This window comes from Oncorhynchus nerka, linkage group LG12 (genome assembly GCF_034236695.1).
Source record: "Oncorhynchus nerka isolate Pitt River linkage group LG12, Oner_Uvic_2.0, whole genome shotgun sequence".
Classification (NCBI taxonomy): Eukaryota; Metazoa; Chordata; class Actinopteri; order Salmoniformes; family Salmonidae; genus Oncorhynchus; species Oncorhynchus nerka.
The window spans coordinates 23,416,422-23,443,672 of record NC_088407.1 but is presented as its reverse complement, the minus strand read 5'-3'; the positions used below and the strand labels follow the sequence as shown (position 1 = coordinate 23,443,672).

General features: G+C 47.5%; 1 protein-coding gene, 3 non-coding genes and 1 pseudogene across 7 annotated transcripts in view; all 5 read right to left on the bottom strand.

Annotated features, from left to right (window-relative positions):
* Window positions 1-14,986, bottom strand: part of acin1b (apoptotic chromatin condensation inducer 1b) — a 31,436-nt gene extending 16,450 nt beyond the window's left edge. For 3 of the 4 annotated variants that reach the window (XM_065025408.1, XM_065025407.1, XM_065025409.1), the window contains exons 1-7: window positions 14,803-14,986; window positions 13,296-13,361; window positions 12,890-13,001; window positions 11,096-11,190; window positions 8,948-10,954; window positions 8,412-8,488; window positions 549-687 (exon numbers count right to left, since the gene is read on the bottom strand). In XM_065025408.1, coding sequence (XP_064881480.1) covers window positions 549-687; window positions 8,412-8,488; window positions 8,948-10,954; window positions 11,096-11,190; window positions 12,890-13,001; window positions 13,296-13,361; window positions 14,803-14,937 — 2,631 coding nt within the window. In that variant the 5' untranslated portion in view covers window positions 14,938-14,986. The remainder of the gene's footprint in view (window positions 1-548; window positions 688-8,411; window positions 8,489-8,947; window positions 10,955-11,095; window positions 11,191-12,889; window positions 13,002-13,295; window positions 13,362-14,802) is intronic. The other variant, XM_065025410.1, reaches the window with a different exon arrangement.
* LOC115139105 (small nucleolar RNA U6-53/MBII-28) lies at window positions 8,735-8,851 on the bottom strand. Its single transcript, XR_003865066.1, has one exon. It is a non-coding gene; the product is annotated as a small nucleolar RNA U6-53/MBII-28 (small nucleolar RNA).
* LOC115139106 (small nucleolar RNA U6-53/MBII-28) lies at window positions 12,393-12,509 on the bottom strand. The gene has a single exon (XR_003865067.1). It is a non-coding gene; the product is annotated as a small nucleolar RNA U6-53/MBII-28 (small nucleolar RNA).
* LOC115139107 (small nucleolar RNA U6-53/MBII-28) lies at window positions 13,482-13,583 on the bottom strand. The gene has a single exon (XR_003865068.1). It is a non-coding gene; the product is annotated as a small nucleolar RNA U6-53/MBII-28 (small nucleolar RNA).
* A 297-nt stretch (window positions 14,987-15,283) lies between the features above and the next one.
* LOC115137970 (embryonal Fyn-associated substrate-like) lies at window positions 15,284-27,189 on the bottom strand (annotated as a pseudogene).
* Window positions 27,190-27,251: the final 62 nt, after the last annotated feature.

Sequence of the window (27,251 nt, the reverse complement as noted above, 5' to 3'; positions counted from 1 at the left end):
ATGTGGAGCATGCATGTAGTCCGTGTGGAGGTCATGTCTAATTTCACACCCCATTAGAGATGAACCACCTGCAGTCAAGTCGCTAAGGCAACTGCTCTATGAAAACCTCCAGAGTAACATGTGTGTGGCATGTCCATGTGTGAGTATCTAATCGACATTCAGCTCAAAGAGGTTAGGTTAGTTTGTTAAGTCCCATTTGCGGAGAGAAGATTCTACCTATGGGTATTTGAACTGTATCAAACTAAGCCATAGTAACAGGAGGGTTAGTAGGTTGGTCCACTGTTAACCTGAAACATCCACAACTATCCATCAACGGACGTTTTAACTGTCCCAAACCAGGGTTGTGTCCCCATTGGCATTCTATTCCCTATAGTGCACCCTATGGGCTCTGGTCAAAACAGGGTAGTGCACTATGTAGGGAATAGGGTCCCATTTGGGACACATCCTGTACCAGACTAAGCCATAGGACAAGGGGGTTAGTTCCTGAAACATCCCCCCAGTTATCCCCATGCTCCCAGACCCCCACCTCTCCCTCTCAGCGACCTTACCTCCTCCATGCGGCCCTCACTGTTCTCTGGGTCCCCTTCGGGGGTGGGCTGGGGGGCCCTGGAGTCCTCTGGGTCTGGCCTTTCCACCTCCATAGGGCCAGGGCCGGACGGCTCCGACAGGGAAGACTGCTTCTTCTCCCTGGGGAGAGAGAGAACGCGCGAGGGGGAAAGAGAGCGAGAATGAGGATAGTAGAGAGATGTATTCTCATACAAAGACCTGAATAAAGAACGTCATCGTAAATGATCTATACATAGATAACAAACAACGGTAAAGAAGCCGGCTCATCCTACCTACAACCATTAGCCATGAAAGCTAAAAAAAATCTATCTAGTAGGAAGGAACAAAACTGTGTCCCTCATCAAAAAGCAGAGGGGATTAGATAGATGAGTCTACCTCTAGTAAAGAGAGTCAGACACACAGAGGACAGATCGAGAGAGAGAGAGAGAAAGAGAGAAGGTTGGTTGAGGCCAGTTATCTGGGACAGTGCAACTATAAATAACTTACTCACACCAGAATACAGCCAACTGACACCCAGCGACCCAGCTACGAGGTCAAAAATACTCCTCAAAACAAACTCCTGATTCGGTCAGTCACACACACTGATTGACCAACCAAGACATGCACCGCTGTCTAACCAAAGATCACACGCGTAAACACATTGCAATCACTTACAGGGTCATCCTAATGTTACTGACTGATAACCGATTCAGACCCCTAAAGCCTTCCACATCCTCCACACCAAAAAAAAAGCGAAGTCATTGTTCTGCGCATGTCTGTTACGCTCGCCGAACACACACCTGCCATCTGAGACCTATGAGAGGCCAGGGGACAGATGTCAACTAGACCACCACCCCAGTGGGGCAGCAGTGGAGGAGAACCCAGTCCCTGATGTGATCATTAAGAGTATGTGTTTTTTGGGACGAAACTGCCTCTTTGCTAAAGAGGCCCCCCCATCCCCCATAAAAAATAAAAAAAACTTTATATAATTAAACCCTTACTCCACACTGACCACTGGTAGTCCATGTAGTACCCTCAAGAGACAGCCTAGCCAGTTGGAGAATTATGACACACCTTAAGGGCACACACACCCACAATTGCCAACAGATGTCTTGTGTATTAATGATCTCCCATGGTGACACTTGCTCATTAGCATCATGAGCAGTATTCTTTATCATGGTCACGAGTTAACAATCTAACACCAGAGTCATATATTTATACATGGCTCTGTCTGACACCATCTCCTCTACACGGCACAAAAAAAAAAACACGGCAAGAACTAACCTGACAAAAGAAGCATAAAAGACGACAGAGGTGGTGGACAATGAATCAGTCATACCCACCTCTCAAATGAGACAGAGTCGTTACCTACACTGGATTCATATAGTAAGACAGCCAGTGTATCTACACCTGCACTGGCTTCACATAGAGAATGAGACATGCAGTAAACCTATACATGCACTGAAGTCATACCGAGACAGGTAGTGTACATTCAGATAGAAAATGTCCCTTAAACATCCATTGGATTCAGAGTGTAGGTGAGCTTTAGTACGTACACACACACCATAACCTGAAACATGTTAAGACAGTCAAGGAGGAAGGAAATCGTTGTTTAATTCATAAGCTTAAAAGCTTCTGCATGATTCTCAGTATGACGCGTTTGATCCAGCCACGACCAGTTTTATTACTTACTTACCTGCGTATAAGGATTCTCTGGTACTAGTAAACTTGAGTGACTGGAGTTACCCGGTATTTCCCATCCCCTTCCCCCAACTCGAGTCCGATAAATCCACACCCCACGTGGACGCGGAGAGCGACACTCACGTGCACGACGCATGTATGTAATGTAACAATTCGTGTCAGTCTTGTAATTAAAACGCCCACCACTGACAGTTCAAACGTATGTGGCGACAGTTTAGCGATCATTTAATTAGGACACCAGGCGCGGCAGGGTGAACGAGCGGTTGAGACATGACACAATCAGCACTGGCAGCGCCTTAGCTACTACCGGTGAAGCCATTCTAGAAACGTAATGCCTATCCTTTCGCTCTCCATCTTACCCGTTTTCGGTCCCTTCCGACAGCATATTGTCTGGCTGGAACCGCGGACACCTAACGCTCTATCGCAATCGGTTGCTCCACGGATTGAAATTGAGGACGAGAAATCCTTATGCGGCTGCCGGGTTTGTGCACTGCGACGGTATCAGAGTAGCAACACACACGACGGCCATATTGGATAGCGAGCCGAGAGGGGAAACTAGCCGGGATCCTTGGGACCTCCAGCTCTGACGTCAGCCCGTTTACATCTCAAAAGATTCGGGTTATTGTTGTAGGGGTTAAGGAAAAGACGAAGCGGGGGGATTTACTCCCCCCGGACGCTGTATGGAGGTCTGACAGTGTCTTACTACGTGAGGCTTCCTTTTATCGTTTAGAAGTTTCGTTATGTTTTAGCCTGTTACAAAAATGTACTGGTAAGTGGATGGCATTCCGGCTACTTGGAGAAAAACGACAGCTGTGTGCCTGTTGTTCACACGCGTATCTGCCCTCACTGGCTACAACAGTCCCACCCGATCTCCCAGACCTTCAATAATTGAGGACATGTATTTCTATTGTTAGAGTGGTCACCCTGCTATTTTGTCAATATAATAGACACTATTTGGTTAAATTTAGGGAAGGGACGTCCCAATCTCGAATTGCACTAACCGTCTCTCTTCGGCTCATTAAACGCCTAACAAGAAATACCACTGCCACTTCCTTTTCTATAACTAGTAGTCGCGAGTAAGCGTTTTGACCGTTCACAATGCTGTCGGTAAGTGTAGGGACGATATTTTTTATTTTACCTTTATTTAACTAGGCAAGTCAGTTAAGAACAAATTCTTATTTTCAATGACGGCCTAGGAACAGTGGGTTAACTGCCTGTTCAGGGGCAGAACGACAGCTTTTTTACATTTGGCAGTAGTAGAGTAGCTACAATGGATCAAGCTAAAACACTGGTGTTCTGGCCAACTTAATGCGTCATCTCTATATGGAATAAACATTTTCTTTACAATAAATCCGTGTGTCATGTCATTCATCAAAACCCATGAAACATACTTCAAGACACTTAATGATAATGGACTATAACACTTAATGATAATGGGGCAAGAGTTGCCCGAAAATACGTTATTTAACTAGGCATGTCAATTAAGAAAATTCTTATTTACAATGACCGCCTACACTGGCCAAACCCGAACAATGCTGGGCCAATTGTGCGGTGCCCTATGGCCGGTTGTGATACAGCCTGGCTTCGAATCAGGGTGTCTGTAGTGACACCTATAGAACTGAGATGCATTGACCACTGCCCCACTCGGAGGCCCAATGTGGAAAAGTGCAGTTTTCCGGAAAAACTAGTAGTCCGCATTGAGGTACGTTTTTCGACTCATATCTCATGCCGGATCAAGTGTCAATGTAATCATGATTACGTTCCGACCCCAGTGCATCTTAGTGTAAACAAGCGTACGGGTAAGGTCGGTATCTTCTGGCAAAGGCAAGACACATAAAATATATCTGCACACACACATTCACACATGTTCTAATGGTCCTTCCTGTTTTTATTATAATCTAAACTCACAATCGCTACATTGAGAAGTCCATCCACACCTGGAGTCCAATCATCCATCCACAGATCAATGACCAGGGCCCGGTTTCCCGATAGTGATGGAGCTTAGGAGCGCTTTAAACGATGCATCTTTCCTACAACAGCCGAAGATGTAACATGCGTTTCTCAAAACAACACGCAGAGAGAACAGTCTAAGTTGGAGCATGTGTATACTTATAGTATCGAAAGAAAGGAAGCACTGAACTCTGATCAGTTTTCTCCATCCAAACATAATTGTTTTACAATACTGACGACGGATCAGCTCCTATCACCACCTATAGCTGCAAATATTGAGGTGGCTTATTCTAGTTGCTTACCCAATCAACATGCACTAAATCACTGATTTGGCACATCATTGCACACATGTGGGCTACACATGAAATATAGCGACAAATTAGTATCAAAATAGAAGTCAATTAAACATGAAATGTATTTCATTATGATTACCCCCTGGGCCCGTACTGTTTATTTTAATGCTGTCATCGCAATATTCATTTGAAGCATCTTTTTATATGTTGCTTGTTTGTATAAATTGCAAAGACATTGGCTACTTTGTTCTGAAGTTATCAGAGGTCCGAGAGAGACATATAAACCATGGGATTCTATGTTTAGCAGAGATGTGTATAAAGTGACGCGAGGAGGGCAAAAATACATCTAATACCGCACTTAGCTGTTCAACGAGTGGTCTGAGTTAGGCGTTAGATTACGAGCAGGTTCAAGTGCGACATTAATAACATTGGTTTTGGGAAACAGTTCAGAAATGTAACAATGCTCCTACGAAGGTTCTCACGATGACTTAGGAAGCTTTTGGGAAACCGGGCCCAGAAGAAAGTGTTAAACATGTTCAATTCCAAAGAAACATTCACATTACAGACAACTGAGGCAGGGATGATACAGGGGGGGGTCTATTAATGTCGGCCCGGGCGCACATGTAGGTGTGTTTTGGACCAGCTTCTGCACCTTTATAGGGTTAGGGTTCAGGGTTCGGGTTCACAAACGCCCATATCTCCATGTTACAGCGCTTGTTTACGGAGGACAGACGGAATCACCTGTGTTAATTAGCGGTATCTTGTGCCAGCAGCATACCACCCTGCACAACCACTAATGGCTTGCTTCTGAAGCTAACCCTAGACCAGATGCTGCTGGAAGTGGTGTTGGAGGACCAGTAGGAGGCACTCTTTCCTCTGGTCTAAAAAAATATCCCAATGTGATTCGGAACACTGTCCTGTGTAGGGTGCCGTCTTTCGGATGGGACATGAAACGGGTGTCCTGACTCTGAGGTCATTAAAGATCCCGTGGCACTTATCGTAAGAGTAGGGGTGTTAACCCCGGTGTCCTGGCTAAATTCCCAATCTGGCCCTCAAACCATCACGGTCACCTAATAATCCCCAGTTTACAATTGGCTCATTCATCCCCCTCTCCCCTGTAACTATTCCTCAGGTCGTTGCTGCAAATGAGAACGTGTTCTCAGTCAACTTACCAGGTAAAATAACGGATAAAATAATTAGCTATACAGTCCATTCGGAAAGTTTTCAGACCCCTTGACTTTTTCCACATTTTGTTAAGTTACAGCCTTATTTAAAAAAAAAAAAAATGTAAACTCAATCTTCACACAATACCCCAACAAAGTGAAAACAGGTTTTTAGGAATTTTGCTAATTTATAAAAAAAAACAGAAATACCTTAGGTAAATAAGTATTCAAACCCTTTGCTATGAGACTCAACATTGAGCTCAGGTGCATCCTGTTTCCATTGATCATCCTTGATGTTTCTACAACTTGGAGTCCACCTGTGGTAAAATAAATTGATTGGGCATGATTTGGAAAGGCACAAACCTGTTTATATAAGGTCCCACAGTTGACGGTGCACACCAGAGCAAAAGCCAGGCCATGAGGTTAAAGGAGCTGTCTGTAGAGCTTTGAGACAGGGTTGTGTTGAGGTACCGATCTGAGGAAGGGTATCAAAACATTTCTGTGGCATTGAAGGTCCCTAAGAACACAGTGGCCTCCATCATGCGTACATGGAAGAAATTTGGAACCACCAACAGAGCTGGCCGCCCAGCCAAACTGAGCAATTGGGGGAGAAGGGCCTTGGTAAGGGAGGTGACCAAGAACCGTATGGTCACTCTGACAGAGCCCCCCCGAGTTCCCCTGTGGAGATGGGAGAACCTTCCAGAAGGACAACTATCTCTGCAGCCCTCCACCAATCAGGCCTTTATGGTGGAGTGGCCAGGCGGAAGCCACTCCTCAGTAGAAGGCACATGACAGCCCACTTGGAGTTTGCCAAAACGCACCTAAAGGACTCCCAGACCATGAGAAACAAGATTCTCTGGTCTGAAGAAATGAAGATTAAACTCTCTGGCCTGAATGCCAAACATCACATCTGGAAGAAACCTGGCACCATCCCTAAGGTGAAGCATGGTGGTGGCAGCATCATGCTGTGGGGATGTTTTTCAGCGGCAGGGACTCAGGATCAAGGGAAAGATGAACGGAGCAAAGCTCAGGACCTCAGACTGGGATCACCTTCCAACAGGACAACGACCCTAAGCACACAACCAGGAGAACACAGGAGTGGCTTCAGGACAAGTCTCTGAATGTCCTTGAGTGGCCCAGCCAGAGCCCAGACCTGAACATCTCTGGACAGACCTGAAAATAGCTGTGCAGTGACACTCCCCATTCAACCTGACAGAGCTTGAGAGGTTCTGCAGAGAAGAATTGGATAAACTCCAAATACATGTGTGCCAAGCTTGTAGCGTCATACCCAAGAAGACTTGAGGCTGCCAAAGTGCTTCATCAAAGTACTGAGTAAAAAGGTCTGAATACTTATGTAAATGTCATATTTTAGTTTATTTGTAATCAAATGTGCAACATTTTCTAAAACCTGTTTTTGCTTTGTCATTATGGGGTATTGTTAGATTGATGGGGAAAAAAAGCGATTTAATCGATTTTAGAATAAGGCTGCAACTTAAAATGTGGAAAAAGTCTAGGGGTCTGAATACTTCCCTAATGTATCTAGCATGCTCTCTAGCGTGCTCTGAACACCTGTGTGTAAAGTCCTATTCACACGGGATTCGTTTTACTGGGGGAGATAGGGTTATGGAATTATGTGCAAGAGCACAAATCAACATATCCATCATTAAGTCCTGTCCGAATCTGCCACGTCGGTCATTTACAGTAATAATTCAAGCCGCAAAAACAAAAAAAAGTAAAGTCCTCTTATAGTACTAATCTAGTGCAAATCGACATCGCTGTGTTTTGAGAGAAAGGTCTGAATTTGACAGGTGTGCCTGGCGGTTTGAGAATGAAAATAGGCCTAACTGAATCGATTAATTGATGCTTAAAACGAAGTGCTGCGCATAGCCCATAAAGAGCCTACATGTGTCAACTTTTAGTGAATGCCTTTGTTTATACGTTGTGTCAATGAATTGAACATCAGTGGGAAAAACGTGTATTTAATGCAACCCATGCTGTTCATAGATCACAATGCAGCCTTCCAACTAAACTACATGGAAATGTCAAGTTCACCTTCTCATCCATTGTCTTAAAATGCATCTCAAGTGCAAGTACACTGTTTAGCGCACGTGTGCAAGCTAGGGAGCATGTAGGATCCAAAATAATAATTAGGATCACACATTATGGCGACACTACACCAAAGATGGCTTGGAATGGTTTAGAAACTTGGGAGCCAAGCTCAAGTTGTCAGTGTAGCCTGTTACTGCCTGGACATGCCTAGAATAAAAACCGCCAGGCGAATTCCTTCAGAAGACATTTTTTGAAAAAGCAATAATGGGACAAGTCATCCAAAAAGGTATACTTTTGACTCATCTGCCCATAGAACATTCTTCCAAGAGTCATCCAGGTTCTTCCAGGTGCTTTTTGGCAAACTTGCATAAACTTTTTGGACGAGATGGGTCCCATTGTCAGCTCGGGGATATGAACTTGCAACCTTTTGGTTACTAGTCCAACGCTCTAACCACTAGGCTACGTTGCCGCCCCAGATACACAACCAATATACACACACATCATTTAGTGGAATTAAATTGGCGTAAATTAACCATGACCAGTCAAACTTATTTACACCAACAGGCGACAATTTTATTTATCGCCTTTATTTTTTCAACAGCCAAAATCCAGTTATTACCGGCTAACAGAAACCCTGGTGTGTGTGTGTGTAAAGAACCGCAAGGAGTGTGTGCGTTGTGAGAGCAACTCAAATGGTATTATGGCTGACCTGGAAGGCTGTTTCTTCTCTCCTCCTTTTTCCAGTCTTCTCCTTTCATCCCCTCTTCCTTTTCCCGGGACAGATTTCTGAGAAACAAATAGAATGAGCAAACGACAGACTATATATGGCAAAATATCAATGCGCCGTGTTAAGAGACAAAAGCAAGAAGCCACTTCTGTAGCAGTAAAGAATCCCCTTTTCATACAATTAAATTAAAGCATGTCGAGAAAGATTACTGGGATTGTATGAAGGAAGAGGGGTTAGTATTTTAAATTATTGTGTTCCATAATATAAAGAAGCATGTCACAGGTGGTGAAGCATCTTTCACTAATTCTCCTCAGCCCACACCGACACAGTCAGTATGAGAAGGTGAGTTTAACTCACTTGCACCCAGAGAGACACTGTCAGTCTGGTGCATCAGTATTAGCATGGCGGGATCATCATCGGAGACTAACGTCTACACTGCTCTACTACTGACGGGTGATGACAGCTTGTCATTGCAGAGAGAAAGATTTGATTGACATCCGGATTAGCCAGTCACTAACCTTTTTTTTGTCCCGGGAGGCGGTGGAGGCAGAGGAATGTGATGAAGAGGATCCAGAATCCGAGTCGGAGGATGAAGAGTCGCCACCGCTGGAGGGCGACGACCTCCTGTCGCTCGCCCTCTTCCTCTGCCTGCACCGCTCTTCTTCCTTCTTCCTCACATCTTCCTTCCGCTTCTTCTCTTCTTCTCCCTTACCTGGGTAAGAGGGGGGCAGAGCAGGCCCCATGGGCTCAACCTCAACAGCCTCTTCAGGTCCTCTTCTCCTGGTCTCGCCGGCGGCTTTCGGTGTCGCCTTTTCTGCCTGGCTGTCACTCTCCTTCTCCATCTTTACAATTTCTCCTCCAGTTTTCCCTCCAGGCTTTTCCGCGGACGCCTTGTTCGGTGAGGTGACCTCTATGGTGTTGTCTGTGTCCTGCTGGGCCCCTGAGACGAGGACTTCCTGTTTGAGGGGGGGTTCCCCTGGCGTGGTCACCACCACAGACCCCTGTTGCCCAGGTTTGGGAGGGGATGCCATGGAGCCGGATGAGGTGTCGGAGAACATGCGGGGCTTCTTGGGGGCGAGAGCAGGCAGACAGGTGGTTGAGCCGGGAGGAGAGGAGAGGGGTTCGTCCCTGCCGAAGGGTGACTTCTTCGGGCTGTCCCCCTGGTGCACCGCAGGCACCTCTGACTCCCCAGACCCAAACGGCAAGGACACAGACGTCACATCCCGTCCGTGCTTCCATGGCGGCAGGCAACTCTCACTCTCTACCTGTTTCTCCGTTCTCTTCTGTGCAGTCTCTCCAGATGTACCCTGGGGCTCTGCAGTGAGGGTGATGCCTGGGACAGCTGCTCCAGACACCAGAGAGAGAGGATGGAACTGGGCCCCTGATCCAAACATAGACACTGGTGCAGGGACCTCGGGTACAGGGACGGTTCCGGAGTGCGCTGCGCTGCTGCCTCCGATGTGGGTGATAGCAGCCCCAGGGAACAGGACTACCCCAACCCCCGGTCCTGCTCCTGGGACGATGCTACCGCCATCTCCTGATCCGGACGACTCCCCACCAGGACCTGTCTGGCCGTCTGAGGCACCCTCACCTCTCTTCCCGAATGCTCCCTCGGAAGCCATCTTGCGGGCGAGCAGGGAGAGGGGTCCGGGCCGCCGCTGGGCCAGGGGCTCTGGGCTGCTGGAGCGGGAGCTGGAGTCAGAATCCTGCCTCTGGAGGCCACCTGGAGGGGAGCGGATGGCTACCCCAGCCCCTGCTCCTTCTGGCTCCTCATCCATGTCGGGCGGGCTCTGCTTGGGGGTGTCGGGTAGAGGAAAGGAGAGCTCTGGGGGTGGGGAGGGGGGCGGGGTGGGCTGGCGGAGCTGCATGGGGGGCTGGTGTACTACCTGCTGAGGGGGGATGTGTTGCGGAGGCTGGAGCTTGCGTCTGGACCTCTCTCGGCCCACTGGGATGCTGGGGGAAGGCTGCTGGGGCCGAGGGGGAGGGGAACGTCCTCTTCCACCGCCACCTCTTCTTGCCCCTGCCGCAGGTCCCCACTCATCTTCGTCCTCCTCACTGCTGTCATCATCATCACTGTCTTCCTGGACGCGGTTACCCCCGGCGCTGGCTGCTGCCCGAGCGGAGCGGCTGAGGTGGAGCACATAGTGGGCGGGGCGGTCGTCAGCCGCCGGGGCGGTGCCTTCATTCTCCTGGGCCTGGACGCGGGGGGGCATGGAGGGTGGCAGGCCCTGGCGCTCGGGGTCCCCCAAGACACGCACAGACAGGGAGGCCACAGCGCGGGGTGGTGAGGGGGTGGTGAGCTCCTCGTGGCGGAGGCCAGTGTGGAGTGAGAGACGCTGCTGCGTCCAGGAGCCAGGGGCGTCAGGGGACTCCTGGGGCACGGAGCCTGGGCCAAAGTGTGGTCTGCGAGACATCGTCCCTTTGCCCATACCCTGGGACATCATTCCTTGCCCCATCATCATTGTCCCTCCTCCACCTCCTTCCTCGGCCCGGTTCAGTGGGGGCTGAGAGGGTATGGGGCAATGCTGAGGTAGAGAGAGAAATTGAGACTGTTAGCTAGCCTGATATGAACACATGAACAAGAAATGATAGAATAAATATATCTTGGACCGTTCGAATGTAATTGCCTTTTGAGCATCTTCTGCTCCTGTGTGTGTGTTACTGACCTTGTCAGGATGGTAGGAAGCACTGTTGTTGTCCTGCTCTGTGTCCTCCTCCTCCTCATCCTCCTCATCCTCCTCCTCCTCTGGGCCTGTTTCCCCTGAGGGGAAACAGAGGTTAGATATTAGGGGTCAGAGTTTGGAACTGGGATTTCTGTAAGTCTCAGACTCTGCACTTACAACTCAATTGGGAATGGAGAGAACAAGAAAGACTACTCATCCAACATACCAAAAATAACCTGGTATATACAAATAATTTAAACTGGACAGCTTTATCGCCATCTCTACATTCAAGACTCAATCGGGGGCTCCCGGATGGCGCAGTGGTTTAAGGCACTGCATCTCAGTGCTACAGACCCTGGTTCGATCCTGGGCTGTATCACAACCGGTCGTGATGGAGAGTCCCATAGGGCGGCGCACAATTGACCCAGCATCGTCCGGGTTAGGGTTTGGCCATCATTGTAAATAAGAACTTGGTCTTAACTGACTTGCCTTGTAAAATAAAATAAATAGAAATCATGAACACTCTTACGGACACTTGTGGCTGCTTCGTGTGATGCATTATCGCCTTTACTTTCTTGCCCTTTGTGCTGTTGTCTGTGCCTAACAATGTTTGTACCATGTTGTCATGTTGTGTTGCTGCCATGATGTGTTGTCTTACATGGCATCCAAACCAGCTGCACGCGTGCAAAATCGTGCATAAATGTATGTTTTCCCCCAACACCAAACGCGATCAGGTTAAAATATCAAAACAAACTCTGAACCAATTACATTAATTTGGGGACAGGTCCAAAAGCATTAAACATTTATGGCAATTTAGCTACCTAGCTTGCTGTTGCTAGCTAATTTGTCCTGGGATATAAACATTGAGTTGTTATTTTACCTGAAATGCACAAGGTCCTCAACTCCGACAATTAATCCACACATAAAACGGTCAACCGAATCATTTCTAGTCATCGCTCCTCCTTACAGGCTTTTTCTTCTTTGAACTTATATGGTGATTGGCATCTAAACTTTCATAGTATTACCACGATGACCATCAATACAGTTCGTCTTTCAATCGCCCACGTGGGTATAACCAATGAGGAGATGGCACGTGGGTACCTGCTTCTATAAACCAATGAGGAGATGGGAGAGGCAGGACTTGCAGAGCGATCTGCGTCACAAATAGTTGTTCTTAACTGACTTGTATAGTTAAATAAAGGTTAAAAAAAGGTTCAAATATAAAAGACAAGTTGTTGGTACACCTTCGGGTAAAATAATAAATATATTAAAGTGGTTAGTGTGGTTTATTCCTAGTAGTTCTCCTCAGCCCACACTGACCCAGTCAGTATGAGAAGGTGAGTTTAACTCACTTGCAACCAGAGAGACACTGTCAGTCTGGTGCATCAGTATTAGCATGGCGGGATCATCATCGGAGACAATAAGGACATTACATGGTGCAAGAGGCCTGAGATGGGCCCACTATCCATATATGCAGATGACAAGGGCACTCAGCTATAAGGCCACTGTTTATATGCAGATGTGAATGGCACGAAGCTAACTGCCCTCCATTCATCCACTGGTATCACTCTACAGCTGTTAACAGCACTAAGCTATAGGGCCGTTGTACATTGTTCAGATGTAGTTCAAGTCTGCGCTCTATGTCCAAACTCACATACCACTTACAATGCATGCCCAAAACCTTGCTTCAGTGTGGATATTGGAACAGACTACTATGTTCCAATGTCCACTCAACACTAGCATTCTATGTTAAGTAGTGTGCTAGTGTGGATATTAGAGCCTGGTTGTGTGTCTTACCATCGGCCTCTGCCGCCTCCCGGGCCTCTCTCTCCAGCCTCTGGCGAAGGAGGTCCTGCTGCTGAGCCAGGTACTGCTTTATGAAGCTGTTCTGGCTCATCTCCTCCCCAATCTGAACACACAGGGGACATAAGCACATTAGAAAGCATGGAAGGGAAAGACTAGGCTATCTGTGCGTTTTAATGACACAGGACTGATTTTCACCACAATCTAAAACGATAAATGATCACCTTTGTGCATTGAACGATACAGGTTGGATTATTTTCTAATTCATGTGAATTAAAAAAAATACATATCTGGTCTGAAACACACAGATGACTGACAATTAAATCAGGTAACCTCCGTAATATTGCCTCTACGTCTAGTACCGACTATCCAAACAGTGGTGTATTGCTTGGTCTCTTACCTGGGAGTTGGGCTGGAGCCCAATGTGGGAAGTGGAAGTCTTCTTAACATTTTCCAACATCAGAGCCTAAAACAGCAAGCAAACTACTGGTTAAAACACATCAAACACAAACATAACCATGATGTTGTGTTTTCACAGAAATGCAGACTAATAAGAGCTATTGATTTATTCTCCGCAGCCCACACTGACCCAGTCAGTATGCAAAAATGAGTTTTAACTCACTTGCACCCAGAGACACACTGTCAAGTCTGGTGCATCAGTATTAGCATGGCGAGATCATCATAGGAGAGAAGAAGAAGAAAGCAATACAGACAGTACTAAACATTTAACATTTACATTGTAGAAAAACTAACCGAATTATTGGAGGCACATACATGAAATCAGTCAACAAATATAGCATCCTAGAAAGGACAACAAGCCCATCTTCCCATTCCAACTCCAGCAGCAAATGATGCCCAAAACTCGTCATAGTGGTCAGGAGCAAGGTCTCTGAAACAATTTCTGTCCTGCCCTCTGGAGCTTCTCTTCTAATGAACAGACCCGTTTTAATTCTGTATAAGCTAAATAGGGAACGTAGAAGCGAAATGGATCGTTGGTCTGTTGCATAGGAGGAGGGGCATCATTGGGATGGGTACATCCAAATCGACTTCGGTCATTGAGTTTCTAGTGCCAAACAGTTTCGATCGCCCTTCCACTGACATTTGCAAACCTTCAGCTTGCATTCTATTGGAAATGCGAAAGAGAATAGCCCATTTTTACACACAGGATATTGCCCATAATACAAGTATAGGAAACTGCATGGCTGATTGAAAAGCGGGTCGTTATAATGTATGACATTATTTGTGATTGCTGAGCATTGTGTGCAATTCTAAGTTAAGACACTTATGGGGCAATTATAATGCAATTGGGAAATGTATTTTTCTAACGATGGTGTCCAAATTAATATTCAGCAGTAACAGTAGTTTGTTGGAAACCTAACGTTTTCCAGTAGTGGTAGTGTTAAGGAAATTTTTACTTAGTTAAATAATAACTAGCTAATTGACGAGAAAAAGAAAATCAACTTCACGTTAATTATCTAAAACATGCTTGCCTTACTAAGCTAGCTAGTCACGTAGCTAGCGAGTTAATGTTCCTATAAACAGCGCATATGGGCAGGCGCGTACCCAATCACCCTGCCCCCTTTTCCTCTCACACAGAGCGCAGGCCCGACGACAGAGGAACTGCTGCTAGATAGTTCGCTAGCATTAACACACGCTCCGAATGGGCCTTCAGTTCGGTCCGTGCAACACATCTCAACTTTGAAGTGTGTTGCACAACAAAAGACAATTATACAATTGGTTCGACTTATTTTAACACACCGATGGATAATTTGCCAGACCTGAAATCCTCCGAACGCGTGCCTAATATTATGGATTCCCGCACCCGAACCACGGCCTATAATTCACTCTCGCCTCCTGCTTAACTTGACCAGCTCGTCGGTAGAAGCAATAACCGGCGCCAAACTTACCCCCTTCAGTCGCTTAATGAGCGCATTTTTTGCCCCGCTTTTAGGGAGGTGTCGATGCTCCAAAGCGGCTTTCAAATCCGCCACACGGAGCGATTGTAGAGATTTACCATCCAGCGTAACATCTTCATCCGCCATTTTGCTTTCCTGTCGCTCTGTCGACTCACGGGAGCTCCAACAGGCGTCGCTACGTCCTCCGAATCCCCGCCAACGTCACCGTTCGGCGGTCTCCGGAGAGTGGAGAGACTTTCCTACTGTAGTTACCAGCCGATACAGTGCTAGCCATCTCTAAAATACACAAATCTTCCATCATTTAAATTAGCCTTATCCATGTGTCTGACGCTTTTTACAGACAGTGCACAGTATAATGTCCTAAAAAACATGCCACAATTAATAAGTCGATGCTTCACTAACAAGGTGAAAACTGAAACACCTTTTTATAATACATATACTTTCATCAGAAATAATCCACACCAAGACAGAATATAATTGTAAAAATGTATTTGTACATTTTAGAAGGGAACAGAGTCAAATGACTTATTGTAGTGTTCAACTTACATGAACTGTAGACTGGATAGATCCATATGCCTTGTATAGACATTGAGTCAATCCCAACAAATTCACTTTAGTGTGTAAAAAAAAAAAATACAACATGAAAAGCTTTCAAAAATACATTCTGGTACAAAAAAGGCAAAAAACAAATTTAGCTTAATCAAACCAACTGCTCTTCTCCATTTGTTCTTTTCAAACATTGTAGTAAAATTGAAATCACGGTGTGAAGTGAAAACATCCCTGGTTAAATGTGCATATATAACAAATATAGCAACTTAAAGCCATGCAGATCACAAAGCCACTAGGAAAAAATGATAAATAAATACAATTGTTATTAATTATGATGACGCTTTTCTATTATTAGGCCCTCCGGCTATGGATGTGACTTTACTGTGCAGGCAGGCATTCTGTAGAAACCCTGCTACTTTCCACTAGGGGGAGCACAAAGGCAAAACACTAGTGTTTGACAAAGCTACTTCCTACTTTTTTTTTGGCACCGACGCATATTTGTTAATTTCACCCTCCTATCACCAACATACCACTGCTGCAGAGTCAGACAGCAATACTAGGGAGAGTGGCAGCATAGACTTTGCAGGGTGCGATTAGAGTCTTTCAACAATAGGAAAGCCTAGAAGCCTGCGCCCCAATCATACCGTAGCCCCCTATGCACTTATTATTAGGATCTGAGAGGATTGGGTAAGAGTAGCCCATGAAGCAATATGGCGATACTTCCACCTAGCCTATCAGAGGCTACAGGGAACTAGATAGGTAGGAGCAATGCTTGGGCACAGAAGATTAGTTTAAGCATTGACTTAAGAAGGGCGATGGTGACAAAGATTAACTTCATGGAGATACACACGCACTACAGAAATACCCCATTTGTGTCTGCTATGGATGCCTCACTGACAATAGAGTTGAGTAGAAAACAGACAGGCAACAGTACACCAGCATGTCTGTCTGGGAGCTACCCGCATAGACAAAAGACAACCCTTTCTTTCTCGTCCTTTGGACAACATGTCGGGGACTGTGTAGGAAAGTGAGGGTGTGTGACGGAAGGTGTAATATGTGTGAGAAAGCGAGAGGAAAGGGAGACAGGTGTAGACAGGTAAAAGTTGGAATACAGGTTCTTCCCTCTCGATGGCCCAACCGTGGGAAAGGGCATGCCTGACTGAGCCCGCTCTTGCACCACTCCAACAACAGGTTACTTGAAACCAATCTGAGTCCCACATAGAATTCTTAATCTTCTTTCCAATCCCCCTCTTCCAGACTACAAGCTAGGAAACTGAAGGGGTAAAAGAGTAGCCATCTTGTCATCTTGCAAGCTCCTATGGTCAACATCCTCTGGATAATACAAGTTTTACACAATCTGCAATGCAACACCAGGCAGAAACACTCAGTAATGCTGCCACAGATTTTATATACAGACCCACCACCTGCACCTTCATCCAGCTCTCCCTGTTCTCCTCCATCGCAACAAACAGGATGTGGGCACACTTGGGGGTGGAGAGTTACTTCGAATAAATAAGGATGCAAAGTTAAGAAATGTCAAAGGAAGAGGAACGTATGGCAACCGACCAGAACTAGGCTGTCTCCCATAATACGGTGGCCCAAAAGGGACACTCAATGTCACAAACCTGGTTCAAACATGAGCAAAACCAAACATCCATCAATCAAATAAGTTAGACACACAACGAGACAACTGTGCTTGGCAGTTGGCACTAAGAGCACAGAAGTCAGTAAGTATAAAAACAAAGCCCAACCAACACACACAAAATCTAACTCAATGACAAATGAGGCACAGATCTCAGTTCTTCTTCCGCACTGATAATCAATGATTCCAAGTCACTTACTTCCAATGTCAAACCATTCAATTAAAAAGACCACACATTGAAACAACTATTAAGGCAGCATTTCCCAAACTCGGTCCTCGGGACCCCAAGGAGTACACGTTTTGGTTTTTGCCCTTGCACTACACAGCTGATTCAAATGATCAAAGCTTGATGATTCATTTATTATTTGAATCAGCTGTGTAGTGCATGGGCAAAAACCAAAACGTGCCCCCCTTGGGGTCCTGAGGACCGAGTTTGGGAAACCCTGGACTAAGGCATTTCAAGAAGAGAAGTTGAAGAAATATTGTCAAGATATCTCTGCGAGGCGCTTTAGCAGGCTGGAGAATCCTGCGGCATGCTGGGACAGCTCTGCCACGCGGTCCACCATTTCCTGGGTGGCAGAGACCGATGGATAGTTTTGTGCTGCCCCCTTTGTAGCCACGACGACAGCCTTCAGGGCCTGACACAGACGCCCCCTGAGGTTGTGACCTACGGAGAGAGAAAGACAAAAATACATCTTACCTAAATGTCCCTAATCCCTTTCACCTTGACCTAAAACTCTAATTAATTCTGCTGCAAGCTCTTCTTTATGTTTGACTACAAACTCTACATTTGGAATGAAATGCAGGGTCGTGTTCATTAGGCATAGAATGGAAGAAAACTGACTGCAACAGGTAGGGACTACCTAAACTCGTCCTATGAAAAACATTCATTTTCTTTTTCTGTTGTAAAATGTTTTGCTACAGTGTGCCCTCATGAACACGAGTCACGACCGTGTCATTTTGGCATGAAATGTGTGCTAACCTTTGCTCGGAGGTCAGGAGAGGTCAGGAGGCGGGAGAGCGTGTCCCCGATGAACACCAGCTTGTGCGCCGTCACGATCAAACTCTTCCCCGGGAAACGAAGACGCGGGGAGGCTGGTTCCCCTGCACACTGTTGAAGAGCACGTCGATGGAGTCGGCCAGACAGGAGAGGTGGGACAGGCTCTGAGACGAGTAGAAGGACAGCAGCTCAGAGTCCTCCAGAGAGAGAGAGATGGGCAGAGGAGGGGAGGGGCTCAACTGGGGGGAGGGAGAGAGACAGAGAGAGGGGGAGGGAGGAGAGACAGGGAGGGGAGAGACAGAGAGATGGGGAGGGGAGAGAGAGAGGGGGGGACAGAAGGGGGAGGGGAGAGACAGAAGGGGAGGAGGGGAGAGAGAGAAGGGGGAGACAGAGAAGGGGGAAGAGAGAGAAGGGGGAAGAGAGAGAAGGGGGAGGGGGAGAGACAGAGAAGGCAGGCAAAGAGGGGAGAAGGAAGAGAAGATAGACAGGGAGAGAGTTAGATAAATGGGGAGAGTTAGAGACACAGGGGGGGGGGGGGGGGAGTGAGATAGGGTCATCATTGTAATGGCAGGGATGAACATTGTCACTTATGGAACTGCCATCTATTGTGCAATGGGCCCCCGTTGTCTATTATGTCAAGTTCTTAGAACCACAGATGACCTCTTGTTGTGTGGCTATGACACAAGTTGACGCAACCTAAGCCTACAAAAATATAGGCTGAGAAAAAATGAGAGAAAGATAAAGAGACATTGAGATCGAGGTAGAGATACTGTAAAGGTAAACAAGTCTAGTTGATCCAGGCAGGTTGAAACTGGATAAAGAAGTACAGAGAGCAGATTTACTGTCAATGTAACCTAAAGTCAGGTAGATCAATGTTGACTCACTGGACTGAAGGACAGAGAAAGCTCATCAGTAAATACACAAGAGAGAATGAATGATTCATCCGAGGCCATAGTTTGTGTATGTGGTGTGAAGATGTGAGAAGATGAGTGTGTGTGCGTGTATGTGCGGGGTGTTTGGTGTGAAAACAAAGTGTGTGAGAATGAGACAAGCATATGTGTGACAATTGGAGCATAAGATGTGAGTGTGTGTTACTTACCCTAGGCTCTGTGGTGTGGACAGTCTGGTTTGACACATTCTCCGTCTGGACATCTGAGGGAGGCTCTGGCTTTCCCTGTGGAGGAATGGTGAAAGTACACTACATGACCAAAAGTATGTGGACACCTGCTCGTTGAACATCTCATTCCTAAATCATGGAGATTAATATGGAGTTAGTCCCCCCCCCCTTGCTGCTATAACAGCCTCCATTATTCTGGGATGGCTTTCCACTAAATGTTATAACATTGCTGTGGGGATTTGCTTCCATTCAGCCGCAACAGCATTAGTGAGGTTGGGCACTGATGTTAGGTGATTAGGCCTGGCTCACAGTCGGTGTCCCAATTCATCCCAAAGGTGTTCGATGGGGTTGAGGTCAAGGCTCTCTGCAGGCCAGTCAAGTTATTACACACCGATCTCGACAAACCATTTCTGTATGGACCTCGCTTTGTGCACAGGGACATTGTCATGCTGAAACAGGAAAGGGCCTTCAGCAAACTGTTGGCACAAAGTTGGAAGCACAGAATCGTCTAGAATGTTTGTATGCTGTAGCATTAAGATTTCCCTTCACTGGAACTAAGGGGCCTAGTATGAACCATGAAAAACAGCCCCAGACCATTATTCCTCCTCCATCAAACTTTACAGTTGGCACTATGCATTGGGGCAGGTAGCGTTCTCCTGGCACCTGCCAAACCCAGATTTGTCCGTCAGACTGCCTGATGTTGAAGCATGATTCGTCACTCCAGAGAACGCGTTTCCACCACTCCAGCCGACGCTTGCCATTGCGCATAGTGATCATAGGCTTGTGTGTCCGGGCGGCTGCTCGGCCATGGAAACCCATTTCATGAAGCTCCCAACTAACAGTTCTTGTGCTGACGTTGCTTCCAGAGGCAGTTTGGAACTCGGCAGTGAGTGTTGCTATGCGCGTCAGCACTCGGCGGTCCCATTCTGTGAGCTTGTGTGGCCTACCACTTCCCGGCTGAGCCATTGTTGCTCCTAGACGTTTCCACTTCACAATAACAGCACTTACAGTTGATCGGGGCAGCTCTAGCAGGGCAGAAATTTGACAAACTGACTTGTTGGAAAGGTGGCATCCTATGACTGTGCCACATTGAAAGTCGCTGAGCTCTTCAGCAAGGCCATTTGCCTGCCAATGTTGGTCTATGGAGATTGCATGGCTGTGTGCTCAATTTTGTACACCTGTCAGCAACGGGTGTGGCTGAAATGTAGGAATTCACTCATTTGAAGGGGTGTCCACATACTTTTGTAAGTATAATGTAGATACATCACTTTAGAAACAGCCATGGGCCCACAGAGCAGATACTGTCCAATAAAACAACTAGAAGAAGAGAGGCAAACATACAAGAGCGATTATTGTAAGACACTCTGGATAAAGGAGTCTGCTTAAAGGGCAAGTATTTTTACAATTTGTAGTGGCTGTTTAAAGATAAGCGGTTTCTTCTGAACCATCTAACCTTAAATTGTAGAATCCTGAACTCCCCCTAAAACACAATGTAAAAAATAACTCAAACACAATGTAAAATGCAGACAAGTGCCAGCAAGGGAGAGGTGAGCGAGAAACAAAAGCCAGCAGATTGAAGACTGACCTGCAGCTTCACGTATCCCACACTGTCTCCAACAGGAAGTGGTGCTGGGGCGGGAGTCAGACCTATCCCAGCGTACTCGTTCCCCATCTCTTCCTCTCCATCGCTCTGCCCTACCGTGATGGACATGGTCATGGAGGGTTGTGCGAGGGGCAGGGGGAACGCTGGCTGCGGGGTCGGGGGTAAGGGCCTTTCCTGGATCCAGCTACTCTTGCGTGGTCCCATACCACTCCCTACGGGTTTGATCTCCGCTACGGGAAGGGCTGGTAGGGGTCTCCGGGACAGGGAGTCCTGGGAAGGGAGGCGGGGCCGCCCCTGCGTCTGTAACAGGATGGTGGAGTCCTCCAGCGCCCGTTGGACCATAGAGAGCAGGGTGTCTGACGGAGGGGCGTGGCCACAGGAAGACAAAGCAGGAAGTAGATCTGAGAGGCGGGCCCAAGCCAGTTGGAGAGAGGGAGGGACCTCGCTGGGTTGACTCAACTTCCAGACGGACAGGATCTCAGCCAATGAGGTAGCCAGGTCCCTTGAGGAGGCGGGTGCACCCGAGGCAGTGCTCAGCACCGATTGGACAAGACTGGAAAGCGAGGTTCTCCATTGGATGTCACCAGACCCATTACTGGATACAGATAACCTATGTGTGGAAGACGACGTTGACATCGCCGAAGAGGGCAAGACGTCAAGGGTGAGAGCAGGCATGTTGTAGATGCCACAGTCCGGCTCGGAGGTGGAGCCCAAGTCGCTGCCCACACCCAGCGGCGCTCTCTTCCCTTGGCCGAGGACAGAGTAGACTTGGCCGTGCTCCGTCTCCTCCAGGGGGATGATGGTGGACATGTCCCCCGGGGCCAGGGGTAGGCCAGGAAGGGAGGGAACGCTGTAAACGTCCTCCTCTGATTCGGCAGTTGTAACAGACGCTTGGACGTTGTAGGTCTGCTGTTGGGGGTCTGATGACGTGCTGAGTATTATAGTGGGAACATTGTACACCTGAAAGAGAGAAATGGAGATGAAGACAGAAAGGGATGGAAGGAGATGGAGAGAAATGGAGAAAGAAAGTAAATAGCCACTTTCCTCAAGGGGATATTGCTCTCTATTTTGCCCCCTGGCCCAGACACCAATTGCTCAGTTAGACAAAATAATGTCTAATGCACCAGTGTAAAGGGCACCTAGATCATTCAACAGGACGAGGTGGGTCTATATGGCGCAGAGCAAGTCTTCCTTGACCGTTATTGTTCTTCAAGTCATTCCATTCAGTCATTCTAAGCTCCTAGTCAGTAGTACTGTTTGTTATGTATGTTCTAGAAGAACAGAGGAGGAGATTGGATAGCCTGGCCATTACATTCCCACTGCGGTATAGACAGCTGGGTGTGACTGGGAGAAAATAGCAACAGCAGTATTCAGATCACACAGACTGGAATGCAGCTGACAGAGAAACAGGTGTGGCAGAGAGAGAGAGAGACAGACGGAGGGAGGGGCTGTGGGAGGAAGGAACAGGTGAAGGAAAGTTGAGCCGAGAGAGAAAGAGGGGGACTGAGAGAAAGAGGGGAGTACTGAGAGAAAGAGGGAGTACTGAGAGAAAGAGGGGGACTGAGAGAAAGAGGGGAGTACTGAGAGAAAGAGGGGAGTACTGAGAGAAAGAGGGGAGTACTGAGAGAAAGAGGGGAGTACTGAGAGAAAGAGGGGAGTACTGAGAGAAAGAGAGGGTGAGTGAGGGGCAGAGGGAGGAAGGGAAGAACAGGTGAGGGAAGGTTGAGAGCTGAGGGGGGAGAGGGAGAATCAGACAAAGAAGAGAAAGGAGAGGGAGAAAGAAAGATGAAGTGAGAGCGAGGAGTGAGAATAAGAATAAGAAGAGAGCCAGGGAGAGAGAGAGAGAAAAAATGGAGTAGGAGAGGAGAGAGATGGTGTCTGCACTGTGGAGGAAGAATCCTGACTGACCTCTGACTCTAGGTCAGTGTGTGGGGGGAGGGAGCGGGGGGTGTTGTAGATGTTCTCGTCGTCACACAGCGCTGCTGGGGCTTGGCGATGCCACCTACTGCTGGGAGGAGTATCATACACCTAGTAGACCAGGCACAACACAACATATCATAAGACTGTTATATGCTTGTTATAAGCACAAGGTCAATAGTTCACATTGGTTAACTAGGGTTGGAGTTTTTCCTGAATGCATGACTAGACGGGGAATAACTCTGGGGCCTAGTCATGACGAGATTGTCGGTCTGTCGGTCTGTCACCTGTTCATCGAGGTTCTCGTCATCAGGATCTGCATACTCTCTGCCCTCTCCTTTCTTATTCTGCCCATTCTTCTTCTTTTCATCCGATGTCATCCTCCCATCCTTGCTCTCCTGCTGCAAGGGTACAGGAGTCGACTGGGGGGTGGAGATGGCAGGCTTAGAGGTGGACACAGGGGTTCCAGGCTGGGGCAAGTCTTTTCTGGTGACACCCCTCACTGGAGGGGCTGGAGGAGGTGGCTTACGGGCAAAGTTTGGTGACCTGGGCACTCTGCCTTGTCCCTGTCCTGGTCTGGCCAGCAAGGGGGACCCCCTGATGGGGGTAGCCGGTGCTAGCTTCCCCCTGGCGATGGGAGGGGTGGAGGGCACACCACTCTGACCTCTGGGGGTTCCTGGGATCACGCCTTTCAGCTGAGGTTTGGGGGATCCCAGTGCAGGGACGGGTGGAGTCCTGAGAATCCCTGCTCCCACATGGGTGGGGGTCTGGTACATCATCCCAGGGGTGCCCTGTGCCAGTTTGGAATGAGGGGTGAGGGGCTTGAGGGGGGCCCCCCTGTCCCCGTTGACCTGTGACGGGGTGAGGCTCTGAGTCTCCAGGATCCTGGTAGCGATGGGGGTAACCAGGGTCGCCACGGCCACCCCTGCTGCCCCTCCTGTGGGGGTCTGGTAGAACTCCTCGCTGGGCAGTACAGTACCTCTGGGGACCAGGTAACAGCTGTCAGAGTGGCCTGCAGCCGCTACAGTCTCCCTGGGGACAAGGTAGGTGTTGTCCTCTGGCCCTTCTGGAGCTAGACCCACAGCCCGGGGCATCCCACTGGGGGCCAGATAAACATTCTCTGGGCCAGGGGCTCCAGTCAGACCCCCTGGTGATCTGTGGTGCTGGGGCCCAAGAAGTGTGGGGGTGGAGGGGGTCTGGTAAAGAGTCCCGGCTGAGTCTACATCTCTGCCTCGGAGGGAAGGTGAGCGCGGGCGCCCCGTCACCCCCCCGTCCCAATCGGGTAGGGGGCGTGTGCCAGAGCTGGAGCGGGAGCGTGGGCGACCCCCTACCTCGGCCTGTCGGAGGACCCCTGGTCTAGAGGCAACAGGCACCGCCCCTGGGCTCTGGTACAGGGCCTCCCCCAGGCTAGGTGGGGTGCGGTAGACGCCGTCTATGTCCTCCGTGGAGACTGCTGTGCGGGCCAGGGGGCCAGGGGAGAGGTACACGGAGTCTTCGCTGGGGGCGCGGCTAGGGGGTCGGGGGTCAGACCCCGGGGTGGTGTGGAGGAGGCGGAGGCGGTTGGCGGGGGCGATGCCCTGGCGCCCATGGAGGGAGCAGAGCCACCAGCCAGGACCCCCTCCCTGCTCCTGTTCTAGAACCATCAGGATGTCCCCCTTCCGGAAGGCCAGCTCCTCAGGGCTCTCTGCTGCATTGTCAAACAGGGCCTTCGCCAGCACCGTCTGAGGAGGGGGGGAAAGAGGGACAGGGAAAACATATATAACACAGAAATAACTCATGACACAGTCATTTCTCCAAAATAAGAGATCCATAAAACACCCATCACTATCCCAGCGCTAATCCAGAGTTTTTCCTAATGAAGTCACGTGGTCAGGAAAAACTTTGGACACTAGTCATAGGGGGCAGTGATGACAGGAATGCACACACAGAGACAGCCTAACATCACACCTGGAAGCATACATCTACATGCTGACAGGACTGCACACAGACAAATGCATTGACTTGATGCCAAGAAAGAGATTGAGAATAGCTGATTGTATAACGGTTTAAGTGAATAGAAGAGCTAAAGATCAAGAGGGAGGAGCTAAACAAAAACAGTGTGGTGGCGAGAAAGAGAGAGAACACATTCAGTCCCATCAGTCCCATCATGACTAAACACATAATGATATAAGTGCTGAATCCCTATATACTTAGTTACTGCACACAGTACTTTCAGGGTGAGTAAAAAAGAGAGTCAGAGGAGGGAGGAACGATTGAAAAGACAAGAGGAGTAAATGGTCATGAGAAAAGAGAGGGATGGATGGAGGGAGAGAGAGGGAGGGGGCGAAGGGAGGGAGGGAGACAACATCTGTCCCTAGTTTGGGGTTTAATTGCCGTCCCATGGGCCTCCTCTCATCTTCTCCTTTTCACAACCCTAACCCCCTGGGGATTGGCTATAGAGACAAGCTGAGCCCTGAGCTGCATTCAGTATGAAGGAAATTAAAAATGTAAAAGTCAAAGTGTCCAATCTTGTCTTATTAGAACACAGCATTTTGTTTTCAGTTGAAAAACGTTTTGCACTACTAGCTCTACTCTGAAACGGGCCTGCTGGAAACAGTGGATGGAAGCCAGGGCAATGTTCAATTACTTAAAAACCGCATCCTTCATTCCCTCCCTTCCCCGAATGATGTAATCACTGATTTGAGAGTATTGGATGGGGACAACAAAAGGTCAGCCAATGGCCTTTCACCGATCCAGTTATGTCATATCAGTGATTCTCCCAAAGAAGGATGATACATTTTTAAGTATTCAAACATGGCCCTGGTTTGAAAAATAACTAGTGCCATGTCACCAGTTGGGCTCATTTCATCAGTGGCTGCTTACCCACCATATCTCATACAAAAAGTGTGCACACACACACACACACACACACACACACGCGATTGGTACTCACAGAGAGGGACATGTTTACTCTTCCTCAGACAGTGCTCCCGTCAGGACGTTGGGTCAGGCTCACAAACAGACAGAATCCTCCATCTAGAACCAAGAGGTGAACTGCGGACTGCTGCGGAGTCCAAACACACGTTCCGAGTTGTGTTCAAGGGAAACGCCACCAGCCTCCTTCAAGGCTGCGAGATGTCCTGCCTTCTTCACTCACCAACGCCCATAGGGTTCTTCTGTGTTGAGGGCATGATTGAACTGCTTCTTCTTGGCTCAGTGTTGTCGATCATTCTTGAGATTAAGATTAGAAAAGCCAGTTCGGCCGGATTGTGATGCAATCATCATTTCACACTCCTGATTCCACTGAAGGAGAATCCTAGTCAGGGAAATGATGAAGTCGTTAGTGTTGTTCTCACTTTGTAAACAACATAGTCTAGATCCTTAGAGGATGTCAACATCTACCACTTGTATTTAGAGCCAATTCATAACTTCTGTCTTCTTACCATATCCCATGTTGTGGTCACACATCCATGATTTACAAGACTCACTACTGCATTCGACAAACAACTCCAAGGGTCCATCACAGAGTAAGATCCTTCAGATAAAAAGGCTCAACTGACCAGAATAATTTACCTATAGAAATCAGGGCATTTTAAGAAAGCCTTTTGTCAAATATTAAGAACAAACTGTTTTTAACTAATAGAAACATCACCATGTTAAGATATTTGTAAATATGTATGTATTATATACACTTAGTTTTATTAGTAGTTGTAGCATTAGTTTTTATTAGTTGTAGGCCCATTAGCAGTTGTACAACAACTTGCTATTCTGTTAATGTACTTTTAAAAATATTATTATTAGACAGTAGTTGGCATATTATTATTGTTAGTTTAGTTTTTTCTCCCTTTGAACACTTGAAAACAAGCATCTCAAGAGATGTCATCCTGCAAATGCTACCCCAATGACAGATCTACAGTTCAAATGCAAGCGTTCAAAATATGTAACAAGCGTTATTAGAAAAATGTATATCAAATAACAGTGGCAATTATTATTCTGTAAAAACTTAATTGGCAGCATAAAACTCAGAGGTTGCATATCAAGTTACCAGGCAGTTGGATCAGTCAGCCAAGACGAAATTTTAGACCATGGCATGGATTGACTCAGATGACGTAAATATTTGCTAACAAACGTTCGCTAGCCCCTTAAAGTTAGCACACAGCTCACCCGATCGCTGATAAAAAATAAAAATGAATGAATATTCAATATTTTGTTAACTCACTTGGATAATGTGGGCCAAATTGTATCTACACCGATGGAGCGGAGGCTAGCTTGTTACTGTAACGTAAACCGCTAGCTAGCCTATAGCCAATGGGCAAAACAAAAGGGGGCATGAAATCAGTTCGCTAACAAGCAAACTTCAGTCTGCATTCAAAATGACACTCACTTGTTGTTTTGTTCGCTAGCGTACTTACCCTTGATGAAATAGAAACATTTCATGCAATACTCGAGAAAAGAAAGACAGCTATCGAGCGTTCCCTTATTTCAGTTGAGGGAATTCGTGGCAAACGAGGTTTTTCTCGTATGTCTCCCTCCCGAGAAGGACTACGTAATTGGATACGACCTTCTTGCGGTAAAGCGCAACATTTTTGAGGATGGAGAAACCGAAGATTACAGCTCCGCCTTCAGCATTTCA